This window comes from Plutella xylostella, chromosome 11, assembly GCF_932276165.1.
Source record: "Plutella xylostella chromosome 11, ilPluXylo3.1, whole genome shotgun sequence".
In the NCBI taxonomy this organism is placed as follows: domain Eukaryota; kingdom Metazoa; phylum Arthropoda; class Insecta; order Lepidoptera; family Plutellidae; genus Plutella; species Plutella xylostella.
In genome coordinates, this window is record NC_063991.1 from 5,199,310 (window position 1) to 5,226,019 (window position 26,710).

Genomic DNA, 26,710 nt, shown 5'->3' on the forward strand with positions numbered 1-26,710 from the left:
GCGCTCTTAAACTTAGTTTTTGGTCATAAAGAGTAACCCCCAGTGTTGTATCGATTGCGCCTAGCGCGCAGGCGTCACAAATTCACTACGCTGTTACTCATTGCTAGTACAATCCCTCAGGCGCTCAGACGGTACTCTGGAGCGCTGAATTCACCAAAGAAAAGTCAATAAACTCTCCCATTTCCGCGTTCACTCTGCCAAAATCATAATAAAACCCGAGTGTATCTAAAACTTAACATTAAACAAAGATGTTGGTTCGCAACCGAAAATTGGGCCCGTAAATTTTCTACAAATATATTTTTCGTCTCACCAAAGAGTATTGACCGAAAAGGTTTAAGTACCTCACCTCTTCGATAAAGAAATAAGTTTTTACCAAAAAGGCGGTAAGGAAAGTCGTTAAAACGGCGCCCGCACGAGTCAACCGTTTAAACCCGATGTATTTGGGGGGCCAGGAGTATACGGATATAAAAATAAGTTCCAAGCTATTGGAGTCCACTGAATCTGAAGACCAGTGTCAGAGACCTTCGAAGCCGGCGCCTCCTGATATTGATCAGCGATGTCGCTGCCCCGAGAGTTTATGTTTAACGAGGTAAGTGCATAAAACCTTCGTGGCAAATAAAAAAAAATAAAAAAAATACAGCGAAACAAAAAATACTCCTCGTTTAGCTCTAAACTGCTACCATCGCATTAATTTAATGATTCACTTGAAAAGGCCACGTTATAAAGTGGTATTTCTCATAATGGGTGGGCAGTGAATGCTTATTCTGAGTTATTAAGGCGGTGCAAGTCATTTCCTGTCGATGCGCCATCCCTACACTGCACTGACCTACTTTACAGCCAGTTGAGTGCGGGCATCACTTGTTTTGTGTAACTCTTTCTGCATCTATCTTGCATCTATTGAAGTCATTGAGCACCTATCAGTATGATATCCTAGAAATATGTATAAGTAAGTACTTATACTTTGATGATTGCTACATAATTATCAAATGCTTTTATTGCATCTATTACAAAGTTCAATTCGGGATTCTAGAAAAGGGGGTTTAGTGACCTCAGAGCATTATTTATTCATAATACCGATATAGTTAATCATTTCGTTCCACTATGAACCATCTCTAACGTGACATATAAGTAGGAAATCCGATTTATTTATAAATAAAGTGCTTGAATCTTGCACTGCATGACCTTAGGGACAGATTAGTGACGTGACAGAGTGGGTTGCATCACAGCACAGCCAACAAAGAATTGCTTGAGATTATTATTCTTTGTAGCACCAGGAAATAAGGGAGTGGTGTGATAAGTTTGTTATTTTACCATGGCAATTGTTGCTTTGTTGTAGGATTTTGATGTATAACTATGGTGTCGAACCGATAACTTTAATAAGATAGAATAGATAGATAGATAGAATATTCTTTATTTGTACACAAGAATAGATTATACAAAGCTTAAAAATAAACACATAGGTACAAAAAAGGCGGTCTTATCACTAAAAGCGATTTTTTCAAGACAACCTTTAGGTGGAAGAATATTTATGTTCAGATAGGGTCAAGTGTACTAAAGAATTTATTAATTAACTATAAATACCTACAAACTAACAATATACTTACGTGAAATTATACTTATATACCCATAACAATCATATATATCATATAATAAACTACATATACCTACATAAATATAATTATCAGATTTTATAGGATTATATTAATTCTTGTCTGAGCTCCGATAATAAGACAACGGAAAAAAAAATTTACCTAAACACTAAGAAAATGATCCTTTACCATTCTTTTAAAAGAAGCCAATGACGGCGCTTTACGTATGTGTAGTGGGAGATCATTCCATAAGGTGATGGCTTGTATGGTAAAGGAATCACCGTAAAATTTTGTTGAATGGGGAGGGATATTGAGGCGAAGATTATGTGATGAGCGAAGTGTCCGAGTATGAGATTCGTACCGAAAGTTAAAGCGCTCTTTAAGGTACGCAGGGTATGCTGGGTTAAACAGTATTGAATGCAATAGTGAAAGGATATGGGTATTCCGGCGGAGGCGAATAGGGAGCCACTTGAGCTTGGTGCGAAATTCAGAAACATGGTCATATTTGCGTAAACCAAATATGAACCTTATACAGACATTTTGGAGGCGCTCAAGTTTGTTAAGTTGCTCCTCGGTAAGATCGGTGTAACAAGAGTCGGCATAATCTAGAATAGGAAGAAGTAAGGATTGAGAAAGAACAAGACAGAAGTTTCATTAAAATTAGTGCAGTCGTTCAAAGGATACCTATGCTTATATATTAAACATGGGAGTTATATCTACGTACACAAACAAAAACATCAATAGTAATAGTGCATCAATCATTTTTCAAAAACGCACAATAGAAAAATATGTTTAGCGTTTAAAAAAACCTATTATAGATATTATTATTTTAAGTTCTTTAGAAAAATATAAGAACCTACATTTAATTTGGTCCACTGCAGTAGGTATATTTCAAATTTTACTAGTTCCTTTGCATTTTTACGGCTACCGACCGTCGTAAAATTCTAACGCGAGGCAAAAACTAGGAAGGTATATGTATAACCAGTAGATGGTGTGTCACCAGCACTTACAAATGAATGAGTAACACAAAAAAATCTTGAAACGATGTTTAATCGAAGTTGAACACGGTAACATAAAATATTTATCATATGAAAGAAAGAAAGAATAAAGATACATTTATTTGACACACTGGGACAGAATAATTAAAAAAATTAAATTCATTTATTTCAGATAACTTGATCCATATTCAGTACATGTCATAAAATTCAATAAACAAAAAAGAAAGAATAAGAAGAAAATAGAATAAGACAGAAAAGAAACAATAACAAAATAACGAGAATACTTAATACAGAACAAACAAACAAAACAAACAAATAAAGGATGCTGTCCAGAGTGTCAAAACGGCACCAGCTCAGCATATGCTATGGACAGTGAGGTTTTCAGCTGGCCCTTGAGTTGACCTCAGTCACGAACGTCAAGTTCGAATATGCTCACGACTGTAATCCCCGAAGGGGTAGTCAGACCCGCTTTTCGCAGCACATTTGAACACGCTACCTAATTGGATGTAAAGAAGCAATAGATTTTGTTGTAAGACGTAAATGTTCCCTCAATGCGTGCAGATTTTAAAGGATTTTTAATATTCTGAATCGAACCATAGATCTATGTCAGTTTTCTTATTATTTCGTACAGTATAGCGTCGCTATAGGGAGCATAATAATGAAACCACTTACGCTATACCTACATATACAGGGTGTTGCAAAAAGGGTATACTAAGTCGAAACCTACATGTGCAGCATGTTATATCTAAGCCCGAAACTAAAATCAGAATTTGAAAATTCGCGAAAAAAAATTTTCATTTTCCATAGAAACTTTGTTGGTCACGTGACTTTTACTATGAAAAAAAAAATTTTTTTTCGCAAATTTCCAAATTCTGATTTCAGTTTCGGGCTTAGATATAACATGCTGCACATGTAGCTTTCGGCTTAGTATACCAATTTTGCAACACTTTGTATAATATACATATACATATTATGCACTCACGACTGTAATCCCCGAAGGGGTAGTCAGAGGTGGCTCACAAGCGAGCCACCCACTTTTCGCAGCACATTTGTACTAACGTGATAGGTTGATCGCATTTATACAAACAAATTAGGTAAGTTACACAACTAATAGGTATATATATCTACATATTACTAGTGTAAATTTAGAAACTTATGCTATTACAAGTTATTATTAAAGATTACATAGATGTACTTAATGAAGATATGCATTTAGTGTACTTATAATACTCATTGCAGGTAGCTTAATCTTGTAATAAATGATATTTTATTTTATTTTTTATAGTTTTTTTAGAACATCTTAGTTTTAATATCGCATACGGTATTACGGTATACATACATAGATATTTAACAGAGGTAGGTAAGACATTGTAAAACGTTGCTTTGGCTCTGGATTGCTACGCAGCCACCGTAGCATCGGTACAGCGTAGTAAGCTACGGCGTAGTGCTACGACGTATAAGCTACGACAGTCGTAGGCCAATTTTTACAAAAACTTTTTTTCGATTAGGTTCATTGAGATTATTATAAATTATGATAATATGATAGCAGGTTTTAAATCTAATTCAAATTTGGATAGATAAGGTAAGCGTCTACCTGTCGGCACCGCACGCATTACATCCTAACTAATATTATAAATGCGAAAGTAACTGTGTCTGTCTGTCTGGTATACTTTCACGCCAAAACTACTGAACGGATATGAATTATGTTGGTATACATATGGTCTGGACCCTGAGAAAGAACATAGGAATTTTTTATCCCGCAATTTCCACGGGAAAACTTTTTAAGGCGAAGTGAAGCTCGCGGGAACAGCTCACAAGTGCGTCCACTTCATCAGCATTGACGCCGTTTCTCCATATACAGGGTGTTGCAAAAAGGGTATACTAAGCCGAAACCTACGCCTATTGCCAAATTCTGATTTCAGTTTCGGGCTTAGATATAACATGCTGCACATGTAGGATTCGGCTTAGTATACCCTTTTTGCAACACCCTGTATACATATATGACAATCCATTTCGTGCGATACGTCATACGTACGATACAGATAGGTAGGTGTTTACCTTTATAGTCTTAGGTTGAATCTTTGATGAAAAATAGATAATATACTTGTTTAACTTCTAGTTTTTGCGATATCGAACGAATACTTATTTTATGAAATGTAGCTTATGTAGGTATAGTAGTTTTTCCGCGAAACAAACCTTCTACCTTAATAATATTATATAGTAAGTACCTTTGCATAGCATTGTTGTTGTTTCTAGAGCACACAGATTACCTAGCTCTTAGGCCTTGTCCTAGGTGACCTATATTGTTATTGCAGTGCGGCAATTCAGTGGAATTTTCTGCACAATTTTGCTGCCAAAATGTACCTGAGAACTAATATTACGTAACTAGGTCGCATTCTATACAACATTTGCTATACAGGGTGTTGCAAAAAGAGTAAGCCGAAAGGGGTGACCAGCTCATTGTGAACAATTTTTGACAAATAGCGATGACTAAACCTGAGACACCTACCTAAACAAGAGCGGTGGTAGCTCAGTCGAGTCAGTTCGAATCCCGGCGCTGACATGTACCAATGAGTTCTTTTCTGAATTTAAGTACAATGTATACTTACCATCGCTCTTACGGTGAAGGAAAACATCGTGAGGAAACCTGCATATCTAGATTTAGCACATCTAGATATGTGAACCCACCAACCCGCAGTGGACCAGCGTGGTGGGACATGGTCCAAGCTTAGGAAGGCAGATTAGACCTTGGGGATATGCACAAAGGTTCCACTCGAGAGAGCCAGGTGCAGGTACTGTTACCCCCACAGAGAATAGAATAGAATAGATGACTAAACCTAAAATCTGGTTTTTAATCTCAGATACTAAATTGACAGATTCTGAACGCTTCAGTCGATTGTGTCGGCAATAGAACGTCACTTAATCGCGGGACAATCGACTGTTGAAGAACCGCTCAGAATCTGAAAGAAAGAAATCAATTTAGTATCTGAGATTAAAAAACAAGTCAGGCCCCATTGTTGCGTTCCGTCACCGCAGGGTAATTTTTGGGACTACGACGCGACTGAATGTACCAATGGGGCCTCACGCTTCAGTCCAACGTATGCTGCTTTAAGCTAGCAATAATAAAACTTGAATTCCTATTTCAATGTTGTAAAAATTTGTACTTACATCTTACATGTTTGGAAGCTGTTTCGACCATTTTCAACGTTATATTAAGTATGTTGAATACATTTGGGTGGGCCATAGTAAGTTGGGAGTTTATCAGTGATCGGATTAAGTTATTACCTGTCGTCCAATCACATTCGGTTTGATGGAATTAAATTCGACACACAGCGTTTTTAACCGACTTCGAAAAAAGGAGGTACTCAATTCGTCTATACATATAATGTATATGTATGCTTTTGTCTCCTTTTCCGCAATATATAAGGTTGCCTGTAAGAGATCGATCTCAGCGATAAGGCCGCCTATTGTACCTGATTTATGTGGTGTTCAATAAAGCAATATTCTATTCTATTCTATACTGCATTTTTTTCAAGTAAGTGCCTAAATATAATGTACGAATTTTCCTTTAAATTTTTAAAGAGGCAGAGAGTGTCAGCTTGATTATTGAGAAATTTGTCTGTCCGGACCGAACACTGATAAACGCTTACCCCTGTATATGTAGCATGAAACTGCAGCGGTTACTACAAAATGTAAATTGAAGTCTCGTTTCAGGGTTCACCCTGTGCATAGCGTCTGAAATTCTGTAAAATGTTTAGGGCGATGAACCTTATTGTGTTTTTTACAGGGTGGAATTACTCTCACGAGCAATGAAAAAGTTCCAGTAACAGAAAAAGAAAATAATCCTATCACAGAATTTGATTCTATTTTCGAAACTACACAAACCTATGGAAAAAACAAATGTCACTTTTGGAACTAACAAATACATTTTCGTCTTACATTTTCGTCTTACATATTCTTTTTCCATATGTTTGTGTAGTATTGAAAATGGTATCATATCCTGTGATAGGCGTACAGAATATTATAAGACAAGCTAAGAAGAACTCCCACGGTGAACCTTCGTATAATTCTTTCAGTGTAACATACAACGTATACACGTATAAGTAATAAGTACATCCTAATCCTAACTTATATTATTATATTAATATTAATATTATAAATGTGAAAGTAACTGTGTCTGTCTGTCTGTCTGTCTGTCTGTCTGTTACTCTTTCACGCCAAAACTACTGAACGGATTTGAATGAAATTTGGTATACATACGGTCTAGACCCTGGGAAAGAACATAGGCTACTTTTTATCCCGGAATTCCTACGGGAAAACTTTTTAAGGCGAAGCGAAGCGCGCGGGGACAGCTAGTACTTAATAATACCTACTGAATGTTACATGCACATTCATTCTACTATGAGCAGACCCATAAAAGTAAAGCAGAAGGTAGATTTCAGTTAATTTAATAATTCAAAGGGTGTTAGACAATTTTCCTTGCACGGTTCGTTGTACCAGTAAATGTATTTATAAGGTTATCGCCGTCTTCTTTCCCCGAAGGAATAAGGGTTATTTCAGCAGATTTCGTTACAGGGACAAGCGAATGGTACAGTGTGTGTATGTATTTGTTTAGATATATCAGCGGTCCGATACCCATAACACAGGCTCTGCCTAGCTTGGGGTCGGATGGCCGTGTGTGAGATGTCCCCACATATTATTATTATTATTATTATAGTGTGTAAAGTGCCGTATAGCGCCCCAACTTAAACATTAATTGGTCCTGGGTTTGAATCAGCGGCAGCGCCGGCATAGGTACGGTCAGCTGCTTTCAAGGATTGCTCCAGTCATGTACACCTAGAGATTAAGTATGGTTATTGAAATAAAGAAATTAAAAAAAAAGATTTAGCTGCAAAAGTGATACACATACATTTGTACCTTGTCGAACTACCTACATAACAAATCGTCAATGTCAATGTTTGAATAGGCAGTTTGTGAGTTTGACAAGGTAGAAAAGTGTACAGCTACTTATGCAGCTGACTGTACTTTAGATATTTTTATACCCAGAGATATAATTATGGTATCGGGGTTTTTCGCCCGCCTTATTTTGAATGGTTGAATCCCATACATTTAAACATGTTCACCATTAAATTAATGTTGTGTCTCCGTCTGTTTCATATAGTAAGTACACAAAGAGTGACTGTACCTATCTATCTATCTGTACCTATCTATGTTTGTTTAACCTGTTATTTATTTTTATTAAACCTAGTCGAATACGATATTTAAGCAAACATCATAATGTATTTTTTTATAATTTTTATACTTAGCAGTATTAGAGTAGTCGTAGCTACTACGACTGCTCTAGAGCAAGCAAGCACCTTGAAGTTAAAATCCTAACTATCCTAATCCTAACTAATATTATAAATGCGAAATTAACTGTGTCTGTCTGTCTGTCTGTCTGTCTGTCTGTCTGTCTGTTACTCTTTCACGCCAAAACTACTGAACGGATTTGAATGAAATTTGGTATACATACGGTCTAGACCCTGGGAAAGAACATAGGCTACTTTTTATCCCGGAATTCCCACGGGAAAACTTTTTAAGGCGAAGCGAAGCGCGCGGGAACAGCTATTCAATATAAATTTAAGCTCAGTAAAATTGCAGAGATATTTGACACAGTAACATTTTGGCATTATAGCTGAACGCCAGCGCTCGCTCATGCCAAATAACTTGGTTCTGGCGACGCTTAAAGTTCAAAGTTCACATCTCAGCGCAAAACAATGGGAAGAGAAAAAACTTACCTAGGTATAGCATAGCAGGAATGAATAGGTTAATATACAGGGTGTTGCAAAAAGGGTATACTAAGCCGAAACCTACATGTGCAGCATGTTATATCTAAGCCCGAAACTAAAATCAGAATTTCAAAATTCGCGAAAAAAAAAAAATTTTTCCATAGAAACTATGTCGGTCACGTGACTTTTTAGTATGGAGAATAACTTTTTTTTTTCGCGAATTTTGAAATTCTGCTTTCAGTTTCGGGCTTAGATATACTATGCTGCACATGTAGGTTTCGGCTTACTATACCCTTTTTGCAACACCCTGTATTATATAAATAATACTTTGTTTGAGTTTAGTTATATGGGAGCTGGGGTGTGGCGTGTACGAAAGAAGAAGCCTTCTCGATACGACCAGAGCCGCGAGCACAGGATTCGATACAATTCTCGATACGGCGATCACGAAAAACAGAGCTAACGTATAGAATCGAATGCGAGTGCGAGAACTGTCAATTCTATAGGTAAAAAGTGTTCGAAAGTGCTGTCAAGTTGACAATAGTCGCACTTGCATTCGATTCTATATTTTTCGTGTTGCCCGAGCACAGAGGCGCGAGCACAGGATTCGATACTATTTTCGAATCTACACGAAGGGTCGTCGCTTTTACCAAACGCTAAACGTATTTAAATCAAATTTTAAATACATTTTGCACTAACTGACAGACGTATGACAGGCTACTAAATACGTTTAGCGTTTGGTGAAATTCCACCTAACATGGAACGTAAACGGAGGTTTCGAATCCTGTTGCCCGAGCACAGGATTCGAAACCTCCGTTTACGTTGCGTATCGTCAAATGTCACTGTCAAAATGTAAGACAAATTTGTTAGTTCCAAAAGTGACATTTGTTTTTTCCATGTTAGGTGGAATTTCACCAAACGCTAAACGTATTTAGTAGCCTGTCATACGTCTGTCAGTTAGTGCAAAATGTATTTAGAATTTGATTTAAATACGTTTAGCGTTTGGTAAAAGTGACCCTTCGTGTAGATTCGAAAATAGTATCGAATCCTATGCTCGCGCCTCACACGATCCCCTTCAGGATTCGAAACCTCCGTTTACGTTGCGTATCGTCAAATGTCACTGTCAAAATGTAAGGCAAATTTGTTAGTTCCAAAAGTGGCACTTGTTTTTTCCATATGTTTGTATAAGTAGATCATAGAACAACGCGGACTCGGGTGTGTGTAGATGTATTGTATATATTGATGAACCGTTCAGAATCTGTCAATTTAGTACCTACCTAACTGAGATTAAAAAGCAGACTTTAGAGGCCCTGTTGCTAATATGAAGAGCGCGCCCTGAGCTGTCAGTTGTACTCACAAAACATAAAATCTACAAACCAACACGATAAGTATTTACACAATTTTAAGACATAGTAACTACCTAGTACCTAGTCGTCTAACTGCTACACACGCACTCACGCCTTGTACTAATGTACTCCCTTGCGGGGTAGGCAGAGATGCATTGCTGCACCCACTTATCGCCAGAGTCCCAATGTAATAAGGGGCGGGCCTATTGCCAATTTACGGGCACATCCAAGACCCGAGAGCAAATATCTGTGTTTAAACAAATATCTGCCCCAGCCGGGAATCGAACCCGGGACCATCGGCTCAGTAGTCAGGGTCACTAACCACTACGCCATTCGGTCGTCTAACTGCTAGTGTCTAGACATATTAAATGTAGATATACCGTGACTGCAAGAGGAACCGGAATGGCTGGAGATCAATAGTCACGGGGGGTGCAGCATGGCGCGTCTTGGTGTCGTGGCGGTGACAAACACAAGCGCTAGACTAGATGGATAGGATATTAAAAAATTGTACACACACAAGAACAGAAGTTACAAAGCTTGTATAGAAAGACAAAGGTACAAGAATGTCTTGTCACTAAATGAGATATTTTCAAGACAATCATTGGGTGGAAGGACTTTTAGACTAGGATTTGTCACTGTGATGAAAGGATTCGCCAGTCAGATTTAATATAAGTTTTCCCGTGGGGAATTCGGGATACTTAAAAATAGTCTATGTTATGAATAAAAAAATATAAAACTTTACATACTAGGTATATTACAAAAAAATATACCTACCATATACCTAAGTGTACAAAGGGTAGAATTAGGTAATACTTAATTCTAAAAGCATTTTCTACCAGCCAACCTAGAGGAGGTACAGGAAAACTAGTACAGTGCCACAAACTTATCTGTTCCGGTGACCGCTCACGTAAATGTGTAATATTTCTTAATTCTATAAGATTTTAAGTTTGCCAGTAGTGGTAATGCGCTCTTGTAGTTTCAATAAACCCATCTAATCAATATCAATATATAATTCATTAGTAAATAATGAGATATGGATCAATTTAGTTCGCTCTCACTGGAACAGATAAGTTTGTCGCACTGTAGAAAGGTAGGATGACAATATTGTTTTCCATGTTAGATCCACATGTGTAGTGTTTTGTCTGAAGGGCACAGACCTTGGGGAGTTCACTCGAGAATACGATACACTATACGGGGTGTTCACTTTATGTTAGCTAATATAATACCTACTTATATATACACGTTCCCAAATGGGTAGGTACTTAGGTTTTATAGCTGTGAAAATTTTTAATATTTTAAAATCTAGTTTTATTCGTAAATGTTTAGGTGTCTTGGTGGAAGTCAGACAATAATAAGAGCTTAACCATCATAACAAAATGCCAAAAGCCTTAAAAATAAATGTGTGAAATTAGGATTTAAACACCCATTAAACAAGGTTTCATATATTTTTAAAGTAACACGGTAAAAACATGGATGCTTATTGGAGACGTAGCCTTATTTTACCTTCGCTGAAACTTTCAGTGCTAAGCCTTTTTCAAGGCAATCAATGTCGTCATCACTATCTACCTAATAATTCACGAATGGATCGATTACAATGTTATTTCAAAACGTTATTCTCTTAAATTTTATCAGTGAATGTACCCAACATAAGTACCTAACTATTTAACATTAAATATTTTTTTACGTTTTTAACTCTTTCACCACAAGGAAGCGGCTGAAACAATTTGGATGTAATTTGCCAGAAAACAAATGTAAATATTTAGCTAATTTTCATAGTATCATATGTATACCTATATAGGGTGTTGCAAAAAGGGTATACTAAGCCGAAACCTACATGTGCAGCATGGTATATCTAAGCCCGAAACTGAAATCAGAATTTAAAAAATTCGCGAAAAAAAATTTTCATTTTCCATAGAAACTTTGTTGGTCACGTGACTTTTTACTATGGAAAATGATTTTTTTTAAACCATGCTGCACATGTAGGTTTCGGCTTAGTATACCAATTTTGCAACACCCTGTATACCTATTTTGTTGGATGTCGAGTCGCCTTATCAAATGTAAGAATGTAGAAATGTAATACAATGTGTACGTACCTATTATAGTAGAATTATAGCCATGGTCATTAACATTCCCTTTGGACATGCTACTGTCATTTCCCTCAGTGGCAGAATAGTTATAGTGATAATCGTGTGATAAATCATTATTATGTCTGTAAGTCGGTATAGGTACCTTAAATTGACTATACTAACGCTACAATAGGTAAAGGTTTCATTTAGTTTTATTTAGGTATTTCAGTCTTATATTTGACCCAAAATCTACTTAATTTGAAGTAGGTAAGTACTATTAGGTACGCAATAATAAAATTAAACTTCAGTGAGCCAGATTTCCCAAAATATTTACAGTTTATAGCCGAGTAAAATGTTGAACGTCAATCCGTTACGGAATTCAAACGTGGAACAAATTAAAATGGCGTGAGTAACCGCAATCAAGAGACGGCACTGACAACAAATATCAATAAAAAGAGGATTAAAAATTAAAACTTTTTCATTGAAATCAACTCGGTACCATGCTGTGCCATTGCTTAACTATTTGCGTTCCTGTGGCCGCGGCACGGGTTTGTTATCGACGTCGGTAAACTCGTCTAATGCGCGTTCTTCCAATCACAGCGCTATATTTATGGTGAATCGCGATATAGTGACGTTTATCTCGTAGTTATATGTCTTGGACCCATATTATATACTTATACCTATCTGTGTTTAAACAAGTAGGTATTGGTGCTGGAATGGGATCAACCCCTTCACATAACAGTGGAAGTAATTATCCGACGTGCCATCCGGTCTTCCTAAAATCGGACATAGAAATTCACACAAGTGCGTCCACTTCATCGGCATTGCCGACGCCGTTTCTCCATACATTTTATGAAAATCCGTTAGATATTATACGTACGATACAGATACGTGAACGCTTACCTAAACGGGGTAACTAGGACAGAAATCATCTTTGGTTTTTGGTATGTTCCTCAAAGTTTTTACTCTTTTGTTCCTTACAAAATGCATTGTGGATGTCACGCGATAATTCCTTATCTGCGCACAAAACGCTGAAAACGAATTCAGTCCACAAATGATATGCTAATGGATTTTAAATTTATGGAAATCAGACTTTCTATCTATGTAGGTAAAATATAGTAGGGTTGTGTCTGTCTCTGTGGAAACCTAGGTAGTCTTGGTCATTTATTTATATGTATGTCTATAATACACGTATATATCTATCTATGTATCTGTGTTCATAATATCAGCTTTCCGATACCCATATATTACGGCAGGGTCTACATGGCTTGGGGTCGGATGGTCGTGTGAGAGATGTCCCCACATAATAATTACTATATTTTTATCATTGTGATGATGGATCTTCAAGATTTTCTAAGTTTTCTACCGCTTATGTTACATTATTAAGAAGAAAAGAGAGATTTGCGTATTAAACTCGCACACTCACTCCTGTTATTTCGTTTTTCTTGTTTAACTTATGCTCCACAAACTATGTACCTATATTCATATTAAGTAGTACTACTTGTAATTGTTCTCAGGCATTGTCTAAAATGGACACGACGGTGTTGGGCACGTCGGCCCCAGTGCAGTCCGCGCCGCTGTCCTGCTCCATCGACCTGCCGACTGACACTGTCGACTTCGCTGAGGTGAGAAATGAAATTCAATGAAATGAAACGCCTGTCAACCGTCTACCATATCCATACAAGTTACGTCAGATTTGACAAGCGAGCGACGCTGCTTAATGATTATTAAATGTTAACGTTCGGTGGTGGTAACCCCCGATTCCTCGAGGATAAAATTGTGACTCTTAGATAAATCAGTTTTCAGCAGTGCTCCAAACTGTACGACACTGGATATAAGCTACCACCATAGAATACTGGCCTTCTTCATCTGGCCACTTCTATAAGGTCTTTGGACAATGAAATAGAATATCTGAACTTAAGACTATACATCTTAAATGGTCTTATATTACCATAATATCATCCAAGTATACCACACTCAATTGACCATTTACACGGACCTTTAACGACTATTGCTCATACTGGCATTGTGTTTTCAGGGCCGGTTATCCCCAGAGCTGGGCGGCTCCATGCTGTCAGTGCAGTCGGCGCCGCCGGAGCAGTGCGAGAGACCACACAGCCTCATGCTCGAGCTGCCGTTAGCCACGGTCAGGGTCTAATGACATTATTCAGCCTATTTTATATTATTTTGCTAGCTTTTCCCCCGAGCTTCGGTTCTCTTTAATAAAGGCATAATAAAAGGAAAAACCGTAGAAATTCTTGGATCAAAATTTGCCTCCAGTTTACTACTTACATGCCAAATACCTTTCATGAAAAAATATCCAGCCGTCTAGTAGCCATCTCTATCCGTATCGTCTCTAGCCGTAGCCATCCGCCGCGCCGTGAAAGAGTAACAAAAATCAATCTATCCATAAGTACTTATAATAGAATGTAGATTATTGATACTATGGAAATGAATCGGCTGCGGTATTGATTCTATTTTCATCCACGATTTGATGTCCTTGATCATTTAATGTATAGTGACAGGGTTAATGTACTTTACTACCTATACAGGCTATGTAGTTACAAGACTTGCTTTTTATAGTTTGTCTATAATACCTATATATGTGGCAAAAAATTACGTGCTGCTGTTGGACTGTACAGCCATCAACGATGGTTTGGCCGTCTTAATTCATAACCCACGAGCGCTGCAACAATCATCTACAGGGTGTTGCAAAAAGGGTATACTAAGCCGAAACCTACATGTGCAGCATGGTATATCTAAGCCCGAAACTGAAATCAGAATTTGGAAATTCGCAAAAAAAAAAAAATCCATAGAAACTTTGTTGGTCACGTGACTTTTACTATGGTTTTTTTTTTTTTTTGCGAATTTCCAAATTCTTCCTTAGTATACCAATTTTGCAACACCCTGTATATGTGTAAGTAGGAAATGCTGAGGCCAATGAGGATTAACTTATCTCATATCCCTTCGTCCCTACAGCAAGTAGGCGCGTACCTATCAGCGCTGTCGCCGCCGGAGCAAGAGGAGGACTCCCTGCTCACGCTGTCGTCGGTGGCGGCGCGGCCCCTCATCGCCGCCTCCAGGCGTCTGCGCGACCCGCAGCCTAGTGCTAGTACTACCACGTGAGTACTCGTAGTCTTCATCATCGTCATTAGCTAAGAATTTGTTGATTACTTCATTACCTTAATTTTCGGGGACACCGACTTCCTAGAGAATGAAAAATTATACAAAGTTTTTACGTCACTGGTGGACGCTCCTATTGTGCACTATACTATGCTGTGATAGACCTATGTATCATTCTGACACTGCCAACCAGATAGTTTGTGCAATTTTGTATCTATTCCAGTTCCATCTTTGCTGTGTGATAGACCTATTTTGTCACTGTGAATTGGGTACATAGTGCAATTTTGTATCTATTCTACGTACTTCATAACATTTCTAAACATTCTATCTATATTCCAGCATTCCTCTCGCTTCTCGTTATTTCCCTCTCTAACCAACCCTCCCCCAGCCCGCAGACAGACGGCGGCTACGGCTGGGTGGTTGTCTTCGGCGCCTTCATGGTGCAGTTCTGGGTGGCGGGGCTGTTCAAGTCGTACGGCGTGCTGTACGTGGAGATCATGGAGACCTTCCCCGACTCCTCCGAGTCCGTGGCCAGCTGGATCCCGGCCGTGCTGTCCACGCTGTGCTTGGCTTTAGGTTAGTGGTGTGATTCTGTTGGAAGTTTTAGGGCTTCAATGAGTTGGTAAGTTACCAATTAATGTAAAAATCAACCAAAACAGTGGATCCGCAAAAGAAAACGGCAGCAAATTTAAAAATCTACCTGTGGCCGCATTGACTATACGCAGACTTGATACTTTTATGTCAAACAAGCTGTTCCCGCGAGCCTTCGCCTTAAAACGTTTTCTCGTGGGAATTCCGGGATAAAAAGTAGCCTATGGGTTAATCCAGGGTGTCGGCTAACTCCATACCAAATTTCATTAAAATAGGTTCAGCCGTTTTGACGTAGAGATGTAACAAACATACACACTTGGAAGTAGGATAAACCATGAGGGCAGAATCGATTAAAAAAAAAAAGTAAGTATCAACCCTGTGATGTGGTGGCGCCTCATGGTGCAGTTCTGGGTGGCGGGGCTGTTCAAGTCGTACGGCGTGCTGTACGTGGAGATCATGGAGACCTTCCCCGACTCCTCCGAGTCCGTGGCCAGCTGGATCCCTGCGGTGTTGTCTACGCTGTGCTTGGCTTTAGGTGAGGGGTGTGATTCTGTAGCAAGTTTTTTGGTTTTAGGGCTTCAATGAGTTGGTAAGTTGCCAAATTAATGTAAAAATCAACCGAAACAGTAGGTCCGCAAAAGAAAACGGCAGCAAATTTAAATATCTACCTGTGGCCGCATTGACTATACACAGACTTGATACTTTTATGTCAAACAAGGTGATCCCGCGAGCCTTCGCCTTAAATAGTTTTCCCGTGGGAATTCCGGGATAAAAAGTAGCCTATGGATTAATCCAGGGTGTCAGCTAACTCCATACCAAATTTCATTAATAGGTTCAGCCGTTTTGACGTAGAGATGTAACAAACATACACACTTGGAAGTAGGATAAACCATGAGGGCTGACTCGATTAAAAAAAATTAAAGTAAACGTAAGTATGAAACCTGTGATGTGGTGGAGCCTCATGGTGCAGTTCTGGGTGGCGGGGCTGTTCAAGTCGTACGGCGTGCTGTACGTGGAGATCATGGAGACCTTCCCCGACTCCTCCGAGTCCGTGGCCAGCTGGATCCCGGCCGTGCTGTCCACGCTGTGCTTGGCTTTAGGTGAGTGGTGTAGTTCTTTAGTAATGATAGCGATTCTGAAGGCCACACTTCCTAATTTTAAAATACGCTAAAATCTCTAAATTTAAATGACGAATAATGCGCATTTGATAATTTTAATTGCTTTATTAAGGTGTTACTTATGCAAAACAACCAAAAAAGTTATTGAAATATGTATATGGAAGTTTCTCAGCTACACTGCATTATATACAGAGCCCCAACGCTAGCCGCGTAGGGCAGCGGCCCGCCAGGCCACCCGGCCTAGTCGGAGGATCCTCCCTTTGCAGTACCACTCCAGCATCTCCAATAGGTCTTCAAAGTTTTAAGTAACAAAATTAACTATAAGGTACTCCTATCACGTCATAAAGTTCACACAAAACCCTCACCCCCCAGCCCCCGTCTCCTCCGCTCTCTGTGAGAAGTACTCGTGCCGCCTGGTGGTGTTCGTCGGAGGCTTGTTCTGCGCCACCGGGCTCGCGCTCTCCTTCTTCAGCACCGGGTTACTGCATCTGCTGCTCAGCTTCGGGGTTATGACTGGTGAGAGCGTAGTCTTGATTTAGGGCCTGTTTCACTATGTCTGGATAATGGCTACCTGTGGGTTAAAAGACTTACTGTCGGTGTCAGTATATCTTTTATCCCACGGGTAGTTACTATCCAGATAATGTGAAACAGTTCCTTAAAAATACTTAAATAGTAGTTAAGTATTTAACTACCGCTTATGTTTAAATATGACGACAGTGACATCGTAAACTTCGGTATTGAGATGCATGCAGATTTCTTCGGTAATATCTTTCTGCTCCTGAACCTCCTGCAGGTTAAACAAGATGCCCAGAGCTTTTGTCTAAAGCTGAATATTTATCTTTTCAGGCATCGGAGGAGGATTATCAACTACTCCAGGGATCGTTATCGTGTCGCAATACTTTGACAAGCACAGGTGAGTTCCAGTTAACTGTTTAAAAAATCAATGTAGGTAGGTTAGGTTGTTTTGATTTGATTTGATTTGACTATTCCCATAATTACGCAATGCTATGAGTCACAGTAATGCAGAGGACAATGAAACCCATTAGAGGTAGGTATAGCCATGGCCATGGTGTCATAACGTGACTAATGCTAGAAATAGACGTAGGTAATTATTATCGATCCTGAATGGATAGCTTTGTTTTTCTATGAAATTAATACTTAACTTCCAAATCCGTCACCGATCCACCGCGGGTTAGTGTTGGTTGGGTCCTTCTCCTTAATTTAGGTTTTTCTACATATGATTGTGTTGGTATCCTCACAAACTGACGACGCCGTATGTAAACGGCGAGATCTTACAAATTGCCTCCGACATCTTCACTGCACTTGATTCACATGAACATCGATCACGTTACCCGTTTGGCTACGACATGCCACGGCTCATGAGTCATATACCCTGCTTGAGATATCGAAGTACCTATAGGTAGGTACAGATTTTCTACATGGGAGTAAAAAATATAGCTTGACAAAAAACTGTCTTGTCACTTTTCAATTAGTTGTTGCCACTGTCTTTATTACAATTTAGATTCGTGTAAGTAGGTCGTTTTGGTTTCCTATCTATGTCACTTTTGCTACACCTTGCAATACAATCTCCTGTATTCCAGAGCGATGGCAAACGGCATCTGCGTGAGCGGCACGGCGGCCGGAAGCTTCGTGTTCCCCATGGCCATCGAGGCGCTGGTGCGCGCGTACGGCCTGCACGGGACCGTGCTGCTGCTGGGTATGACGATGATGATGATAATGATGATGTTGAGCAGCTTCGTCTTTCGCAAAAATCACGTCTCATCCAATGTGAACAGCTCCATATAAAGTGTATACCAGAGCATTCGACTTTTAGTCTTATGCGACTTACCACTAGTGTGAACGGGGGTTAAAATGGCGGCGTAAGATGGCGGACTACAGTAAGGCCCGGGTCTCCTATTTACTCCGTAGGTCGCGTCAAGTGTCACCGCCGTAGGCCGCGTCGCGATGCTCATACATCTACGCGCCAAACGTCGGCGTGTGAGGGAGACCGCATCAGTACATTTCTATAGTGAGCATCGTGACGCGGCCTACGGCGTGACGCTGGACGCGACCTACGGCGTAAATAGGAGACCAAGGCCATAATCCAAGATGGCGTCACAAGATGGCGGCCTAACCTAACCTCTATTCTATTCTATTCTGGGAGGGGGCGAAGTTCCTGTGCGTGGCTCTCTCGATTGGAACCTTTGTACATATCCCCTTAATTACAGCTCAGCTAGCCTAGCTCCCGAGTAAACTGGAGCAGCAAGCCTGGGTGTTGGTCCAAGTCCTGTAGAATTTGTAACCTTATCTCTTATCTTCCAGGCGGCGGCATGCTGCACGTGTGTGTAGCAGCCACACTGTACCGCGACCCCCCCGCGCACCCGGACCCCTCCCTCACCCCCGGGACCACGACTACGGAGAACACGATACTGCTGCCTGATTTGCATGAAGGTAAGTCACTAGACAACAAGGCTATATTAGTTAAGTGGAATTTGGTCGGTGTCGTTTCCGAAACCAGGTGAGGTGAATGTCAGATTTCAGCGTTGATTTCGTAATGAAAGTTTGTTGTTATGACGCTGCCGATTACCGCTGACATTGGTGTCCCAAAATGAGGGACTCGATGTCATGATCATGACTCTCATGAGGTTTATTATGGTGGTCTCTGCAGCAGTGGACGATTAATGGATGATTATGATGGTCACCATCCATACTGGTCACCGCACATGGGAAGAGACTTACTGCCAGTTTCTATATCTCTATCTATCTATAACTGGTAGTTACTTTCATACGATTTTGACAGATTTTTACTTTTGATTATGTCAAAATCGTATGAAAGTAACTACCAGTTATGGATAGATAGAGATATAGAAACTGGCAGTTAACGGTCTCAGCACATAATTATATAGGTATAAGCGTAACGTAAAGGGATCGCCTCTCTTTCTTCTTCTTCGTCAACTAGTAGAACGCGAGAAAAAGGTTATCCGTTTACATATCGCTTATATGTATGTGCTGAGACCGTATTAAGCGATATGTAAACAGATCACCTTTTTCTCGCGTTCTACTGGTTGACGAAGAAGAAGAAAGAGAGGCGATCCCTTTACGTTACACTTATACCTACTTATACCTAAATAATTATGTGCTGAGACCCTTAAGTCTCTTCCCAGGAGCACCTCAACACTATCTTCCACCAGCTATAACTATTTTATTAGTTTCCAAAAACCAACCTCAAACACAAGTAACACCATAACCTCTTACCCACCAGTGAAAGCACAAGCCGGCCAGAACAACCGCCTGGAGAAGCTGTTCTTCCCCGAGTCGGAGCTGATGATGAACCAGAGGAACCAGCTCGCGGCCGACGAGAAGCGCGCCGGGCTGCTGGCCGAGATCATACAGCCTAGCTTTGTGGAGGTGAGAGCTAGACAAGAGCTAGAGCTTGGCCAGCGAAAGATGTCCAAAGAATACGGCGGCAAATTTAATAATCTACCTGTGGCCACTTTGACTATATACACAGACTTGATACTTTTATGTCATAAAAACCATGAGGACTGATTTAACAGTAAAAAAACACTGCTTTTCTCAGATGGCGCGTCCGCCGATGCCGCAAGCCGTGTCGGACTCCGAGGACTCGGAGGGTCTCGATGTGCTCGGTGTCGCTGGTAAGATAACCCATTTATTTGTTCATGTAAATTTATAACTGAAGTAAGGGAATTTGTGAAAGATTTGTGTAACTTGTGGTGGTAGAGTGACATATCAATTTGTATAATTTTACGACGAACAAATAATGATTCAATTTAAAAGGGAGTGAGGACCTTAGGGAGCATGCACAATAGACCAAGAAGGAATATGCACAAGAGTGAAGACCTTCAGCACATATTTAAAGCGTAACGTAAAGGGATCGCCTCTTTTTCTTCTGTGAACCAGTAGGTAGAACGCGAGCTCCCGGACGCCTGGTTGACAGAAGAAAGAATACGTTTACGTTACGCTTATATGTGCTGTGAGTGCTGTGACCCATAGATTTTTCCAAAAATCTTGCCACTTTGATCTCGTGCCGTGCATGGATTATAATGTGTTAGTCTGTGTCTAGGTCTACCGCGCGAGGTGGCGAAGCTCCGTCTGCGGCCGACGCGCTCGTCCTCCATCCTGCACTCGGTCGAGGACCTCTCCACCGACAGCACCTGCGTCTACAAGGCCAGCCGGAGGAAGATCAGCAGGTACTGTACCCCCGCTTGAATTTTTCATACAAAAGGATTTTCGTTCCCGTGGGAATTTCGGGAATTCCTTTCTTAGTGCACCTCTACGGTACCTAAGCTACGTCCTTTCCAAGTTTCAAGTGCCTACGTTAAGCCGATTAGGCTGTGCGTTGATATGTTAGTCAGTCAGTTAGACGGTTAATTATTTTATACATATAGTTATTTAGATGACTCACCACTGTACAGGCACACCGGGACATCTTCAATCTTCGGCTCTCCTCATGACAGGAGCCTCCCCGAGTGATTCCCTAAATAGTATACGCATACCACACTTTCTAGGCAGTTCGAGACTAATCTGACTGTCCAAATCGCTGACTACGGTGGAAAACCATACCCTCTAGCTCTAGTGTTAGATATCGTCAATGATATCAAAGGCCTCAATTCCTGAAGCAGACCTCAATCTCCCCCCAGGTCACTGTACATCAAGCCGCCCCTACCACGCGCGCTCATCCAGAGCAAGCTCATCCACGAGGCCGCCAGGGAGAAGCAGGAGCAGAAGATACGAGAAGAGGAAGAAGAAGTGGTTGTCAAGAAGACTTGCGTTGAACGGATTTCGAGGTGGGGTTTTAAGTCTTGATTGTTGCCATAGGTTTTTATAAGATCGTACAGAGTGAGAGTAAAAGTACGTATTGTGGAATAAACTGAAGAGAAACCGGTTCGACAAACTAAGGCGCTGAAGCGAAGGTCTCGGGTTCAATTCCTAGACGGCTTATTCTCTTGGATGTCCTTGTATATTACGGGTACATGTATTGTGTACACACGGCAACGTCAAATGGTTGGCAGGGCACACTAACGTAGTGTATGTGTGTGTGTGTCGGCGAAGTCGACGTCAACGTAATCATTTAGTCCTCGGCACCAACACACGGATATTGTAAACATGTAGTTGTGCCAGTGACAATGATTCATTCTTTTTATGATATGAAGCAAAATTTTGCCGGGCATTGTAACAGATTGAATGGCCAAGTTGGTATGATACAAGACTGACTTAAACCGAGACGGTGGTTCAAATCCCGTTGAACCTTAATTATTCCTTTTTTGTTTTTTTATAGATTTAATTTATCTTTCAAGATGATTAATAATAGTATTGTAGTATATACGAATAAAAGCAACACAGAAAGTAAATGAAACAAGTTACTATGCGTTAAAATTACCAATTCTTTTTTTAAATGAAAACTTTAAGGTTGTTACGTTTTTGTTGTTTTTAGTTATAAAAAATAGTTCTAGTTTATATTATTAATGAAAATTTTCAATTTGCAGTTTTAAATCATAATAAACATCAGACAGTAAGTAAAATAAAAGAATTAAGTAAAATAAAAATACCCAACAGTGGACTCGAACACACGACCTATGTTTCATAAGTCTAACATTCTACCAATGAGCTACGAAGTGTATAGACACATGTAGTGAAATTTTGCATTTCGTCAATTTTATAACTATTTAAATTACACGACCGATTGATATGTTTATTTCAAAGCTGGTGTTCGGGCGTTTGCCTACGCGCAAACTCGTTTGAGTGCTGTTGTGTGTGTGCGGTTTGTTACTGGTGTGTAAACCGCTTTTATGCACACATAGACCACGTTAGTGTGCACACATACACTACGTTTGTGTGCCCTGCCAACCATTTGACGTTGCCGTGTGTACCTAGCTAGATTGTGTAGTCAGCCTTCTATAAGGTACCTAGTACCTACAGTGTAGGGCATACAAACTTTTTTAACCCCTCTAAAAGAAACCTCCGCGAGTGAAACGTCCGGCGCACTGGTTGACAGAAAAAAAGAGGCGATCTCTTACGGACGTTGCGGTTATATGTGCCGTGACCTTACAGTACAATGACTAACCCCCCCCCCCCCGTCTCCCTTTCAGATACCTGGACGTCTCTCTCCTCAAGTCCTGGCGCTTCGGCCTCCTCTGCGCCTCCGTGGCCCTCATGTCTTGCGGGTCCCCGTACGCGCTGTACTACTTGCCCGCGTATACTGTGTCCATGGGGCATAGCAAGGCTAATGCTGGTAAGATTATCTTTCTTATTCTTTATAACTGGGTGTTTTTGTAGTGGTATAGTATGCTGATAGAGGGTGAGTCGGGAGGTAATTTCGGTCAACTTTTGTTTTATGACTTTTGGAAATTAACGATTTAAAAAATGTACCTCACGTGATCAGCAAAGTTTCATCATGATTCTATTGCAAGGGTCATTGCAATTGCAACCTAGCTATAATTTTTTTAACAATAATAAATACTGAGCATCAGGTTAATTTAAGTTAGTTATTAGGGTTTGCCTACCTGTTAAGGTTCGTAACAAAAAATATATAAAAGTTATACATATTATTTAACTTTAAAAGGCATTTGAAATTGTATAACATGAAACCTGACTGGACTAAAAACATATTTCCTCCTATAGTACAGGCTAGACCTAGTTTAGGTGGATTAATCATTGTATCCTACATATTCTAACCATTACTCGTACCTACTTTACTTAAGACTTACTTAAGTCTTAAATTGTGTACTTATCAGCGTTTAATAAAATTTTGTTAGTAAGTACCTACCTATAGATTTTTAATTATTTAAAATTATGTTAATAACGCAGTATAAGGTAAATGTAAACTAACATAATTATGTGTAATATTAATATCTATAATTTTTTAAATAAATCAATTTTAAATACATTTTTTTGAACATCACTGATACAGTGCGTAAATATGAGTCCACTGCAGAAGATGTGCCTCCTGCAACCCTGAAATCGCAATAATCACCGGCGGATTGGAGATATAGTTTCTGCTAAAGGCATTTCGAGTCCATGTTGTTCTATGGCTAAAGAGTACACTATACTTTCTCCAGGTCGGCTGGTAGCTATCAGCGCGGTGCTGGACCTGTGCGGGCGGCTGGGGCTGGGCTGGCTGTGCGACCTGCATCTGTTCTGCAGGAGGAAGGCATACATCATCAGGTCAGGACTTAATGTTGTTACTAACTAGTTATGTATGTAGCTGTTCCCACTTGGTCTTAAAAGGTTATAAAGTGGAGATTCTGGGCAAATGCAGCGTGGGATCCAATCTTGACTATTGACCTTACAAAGGTATCTGGTAGAGAATACTTATGGAAGTACGACGACAGCTTATTGCATAGGACCTTAGCCTAGGTCCATATGCAATATTGGCTGAAGCTGATGACGGTTCTTATTGTATCGTGAGTTCTCTTTTCTCGGGGTTTTATGATACCTTTTGATCGTAACCAATAATGGATGGAGCCGAGGTTTGGTTAATGGTTCTGCTGTTTTGAGGGTCAGGTTCTTTCCCCTATGCTCTTATTATATTGTTCTTATTAATGAATTTAATGATTCTCCCTACTCCTCAGTATCCTGGTGGCGGGTCTGTCGGTGCTGACTCTACCTCTGTTGTCGTCGTGGTGGGCGCTCGCCATCGCTGCAGGTATTTTCACACTCGTGTAGATTATCACCCAAATAAGGTTAATAATCTACGAATAAATCTACCGCTAATGAAATAATCGCTTATTTGACCCTAGAAAAATTACCCTAGGCCATACTTTGAGGGAGAGTAAGGGGACTTATTCCTACTTCGACAGACTTGTTTTGCGTCCGATTCTGAGCAAAATTTCACATGTTTTATCCCTTCACACGTAAAATTCTCTTTCCACTCTTCAGGTAGCTACGGTCTCTGCCTCGGCTGCTGGTTCCTGCTGGTGCCGGTGCTGCTGGCGGACTCGTTCGGCACCGCGCGCATCGCCTCCAGCTACGGGCTCGTGCGCCTGTTCCAGAGCAGCGCCGCCATCTCCGTGCCGCCCGTCGCTGGTCCGTCTTCTACAGCAGATTTATCATTATCATCATAAGTGTCATCATCAGTATTATCATCCAGGGTTGCTATATCTGTGCCGCTTATTGCTGGTAACAATTAAAATGATGTTAGTATTTCCTTACTATCATTCATGGTCGCCAGTTGACGTATCAAACTGTCCAGAGCGACGATAGGTATATCCTGTGCCGCATATTGCAAATGAGATGCTGTTGAATCTGTATTTCATTTAGAGCATTGGTGCGTTGCGTCGTCAGAGAGCCGTCGCTCCCATTTTTTTAATGATCGTTTCATAGGGACAACACGTTGCAACGCACCAATAGAGAGTCTCTTGTTACTATCATGTGGGGGTCACCAGTAGGTATTTCAGCACTGTCTGCATCGCCTCCAGCTACGGGCTGCTCCAGAAAGTGTCCTCGGACAAGGAACAGCGTCAAATGAATGTCCCTTTATCTATATCATTATTAATAATCTGTTATCCCACCCCCAGGCTTAGTCCGCGACGTGACCGGCGGCTACTCGTGGTGTTTCTACGGCATGGGGTCCTGCATGGTACTCGGGACCATACCCGTCATCGCCTTCCACATCTGCAGCAAAAAAGAAGAGGAGGAAAACTCCTCCGCTGATTGAAGTTACAGACGAGAGAATTGAGGTATTAAAATTTAGGAGTTGGTTTCGATATTAACGTTGAGTTTCAGAAAGTAACTTTAAGATTATGTCGACTTTAAACGTAATGTCTTACTTTGGCAGTGTGTGGATAGAAAGAGATAGACATTGATTTAATGCCGACATTAGCTTAAAGTTCCTTCCTGAGACTCGGCATCAGTATTATAGAACTGTTTGAGGTTTGGAAGGGTTTTAAACGGATTTGAAGGTTGACTTTTGAGTTGTAGAGGAAGGGTTATGTTTAAATGACAGCTGGCCTCGCGACACGGTTGCGTAATCTACGACGATAAACTAGTTAAATGAGCGTTGCAACTATCACACAGCCGTATGTATGGCTAATCGCGATGTTGTGAGTTTTATCTACGTCGATATCGGACCCGTGCAGCGGGGACCGAATCAATCCGTTTAAAATATGTTTTCTAATATATCTAATAATAATATGTGTTTAATCGTCGTGGTGGTTATTGTAGAATGTTTCAAAATGGATTGGTAGTTTAAGAATGTGTCAATGTTTTTTTTTTATTTCGGTTTTTGTGTAATGGTTTTAAAAGACAAAACCAAGCTAAATAAATGTCAGCTTAGCAAGTGTTAAAAGTAAAATTGTAAAAGCACTTTTAGGACAGCTTATAATGTAATATTTCTCATGTTATCAGTTTTATTGAGAAAAATAAAACATATGAAAAAAGATCGAAGCACTCATTTATACGTGAGATGAAAGCCTAAAAGGTTTCAAGAAAAAAGTTGTAGTTGGATAAAAATAAGCATAAATTTTCATCTGATGAAGATATAAACTCCATAATCAGTTAAAAGTGATTGGTATGATGATCAACTGGAAGACGAGTTGTCAAAATTATATATATATATATATATATATATATATATATATATAAAATATAAAGCTGTGAATATTTTTAAGGCTTTAGTTGTTATGTATTAATTTAAAAACTGGTCACGCGCCATGACATTTTGTCGCGTCACGTAAAGTTTATTCTTTTATCTCAGACACTAAATTGACTAGTGCAAATTTCAAGTAGGGAAAAACTTCCTCTGATATCAGATTTTGTTCAACTTTACATATTTGTACTGGTCAATTTCGTATCCCTGATAACATAATAGACTTTACCAACCTAAGAAAACAGACCACAAATAAAAATTAATAAGGGCATCATTTTGTAAACATTTTCTAGGTTTCAAATGATCAAAAGGGCGAGAATAAAAAAAAACGGAAATGAAAACGACATTATGTCTGTACACGATGTAATACTAACGTAACGCTACGTAACGTAACTTCACGCATGCAATGTGATTGTAATGCAAAATGTATATTTTAGAAAAGCTTTAAAAGGCACTTAGTTGTATTATCTTGAAGTCACAAGTATAACACTATTATACACTTTTGAC

The 26,710-nt window shown here is 39.8% G+C and overlaps 1 protein-coding gene across 2 annotated transcripts; it reads left to right on the top strand.

The window, feature by feature from the left end:
- Positions 1-26,046, top strand: LOC105391427 (monocarboxylate transporter 12). Of its 2 annotated transcripts, XM_048624102.1 has the most exons (19): positions 1-589; positions 13,282-13,389; positions 13,803-13,910; positions 14,744-14,886; positions 15,276-15,327; positions 15,878-16,013; positions 16,969-17,112; positions 17,443-17,509; positions 18,198-18,313; positions 18,919-19,047; positions 19,859-20,004; positions 20,177-20,252; positions 20,681-20,807; positions 21,258-21,404; positions 22,707-22,849; positions 23,676-23,781; positions 24,189-24,262; positions 24,496-24,642; positions 25,134-26,046. In XM_048624102.1, the coding sequence occupies exons 1-19, from the start codon at positions 557-559 to the stop codon at positions 25,271-25,273; spliced, it is 2,142 nt and encodes a 713-aa protein (XP_048480059.1). In that variant the 5' UTR covers positions 1-556; the 3' UTR covers positions 25,274-26,046. The 2 variants fall into 2 exon arrangements, with proteins under 2 accessions (XP_048480059.1, XP_048480060.1); XM_048624103.1 differs by lacking the exon at positions 15,878-16,013 and having other exon boundaries at positions 14-589; positions 15,276-15,463.
- The last annotated feature ends 664 nt before the right edge of the window (positions 26,047-26,710 follow it).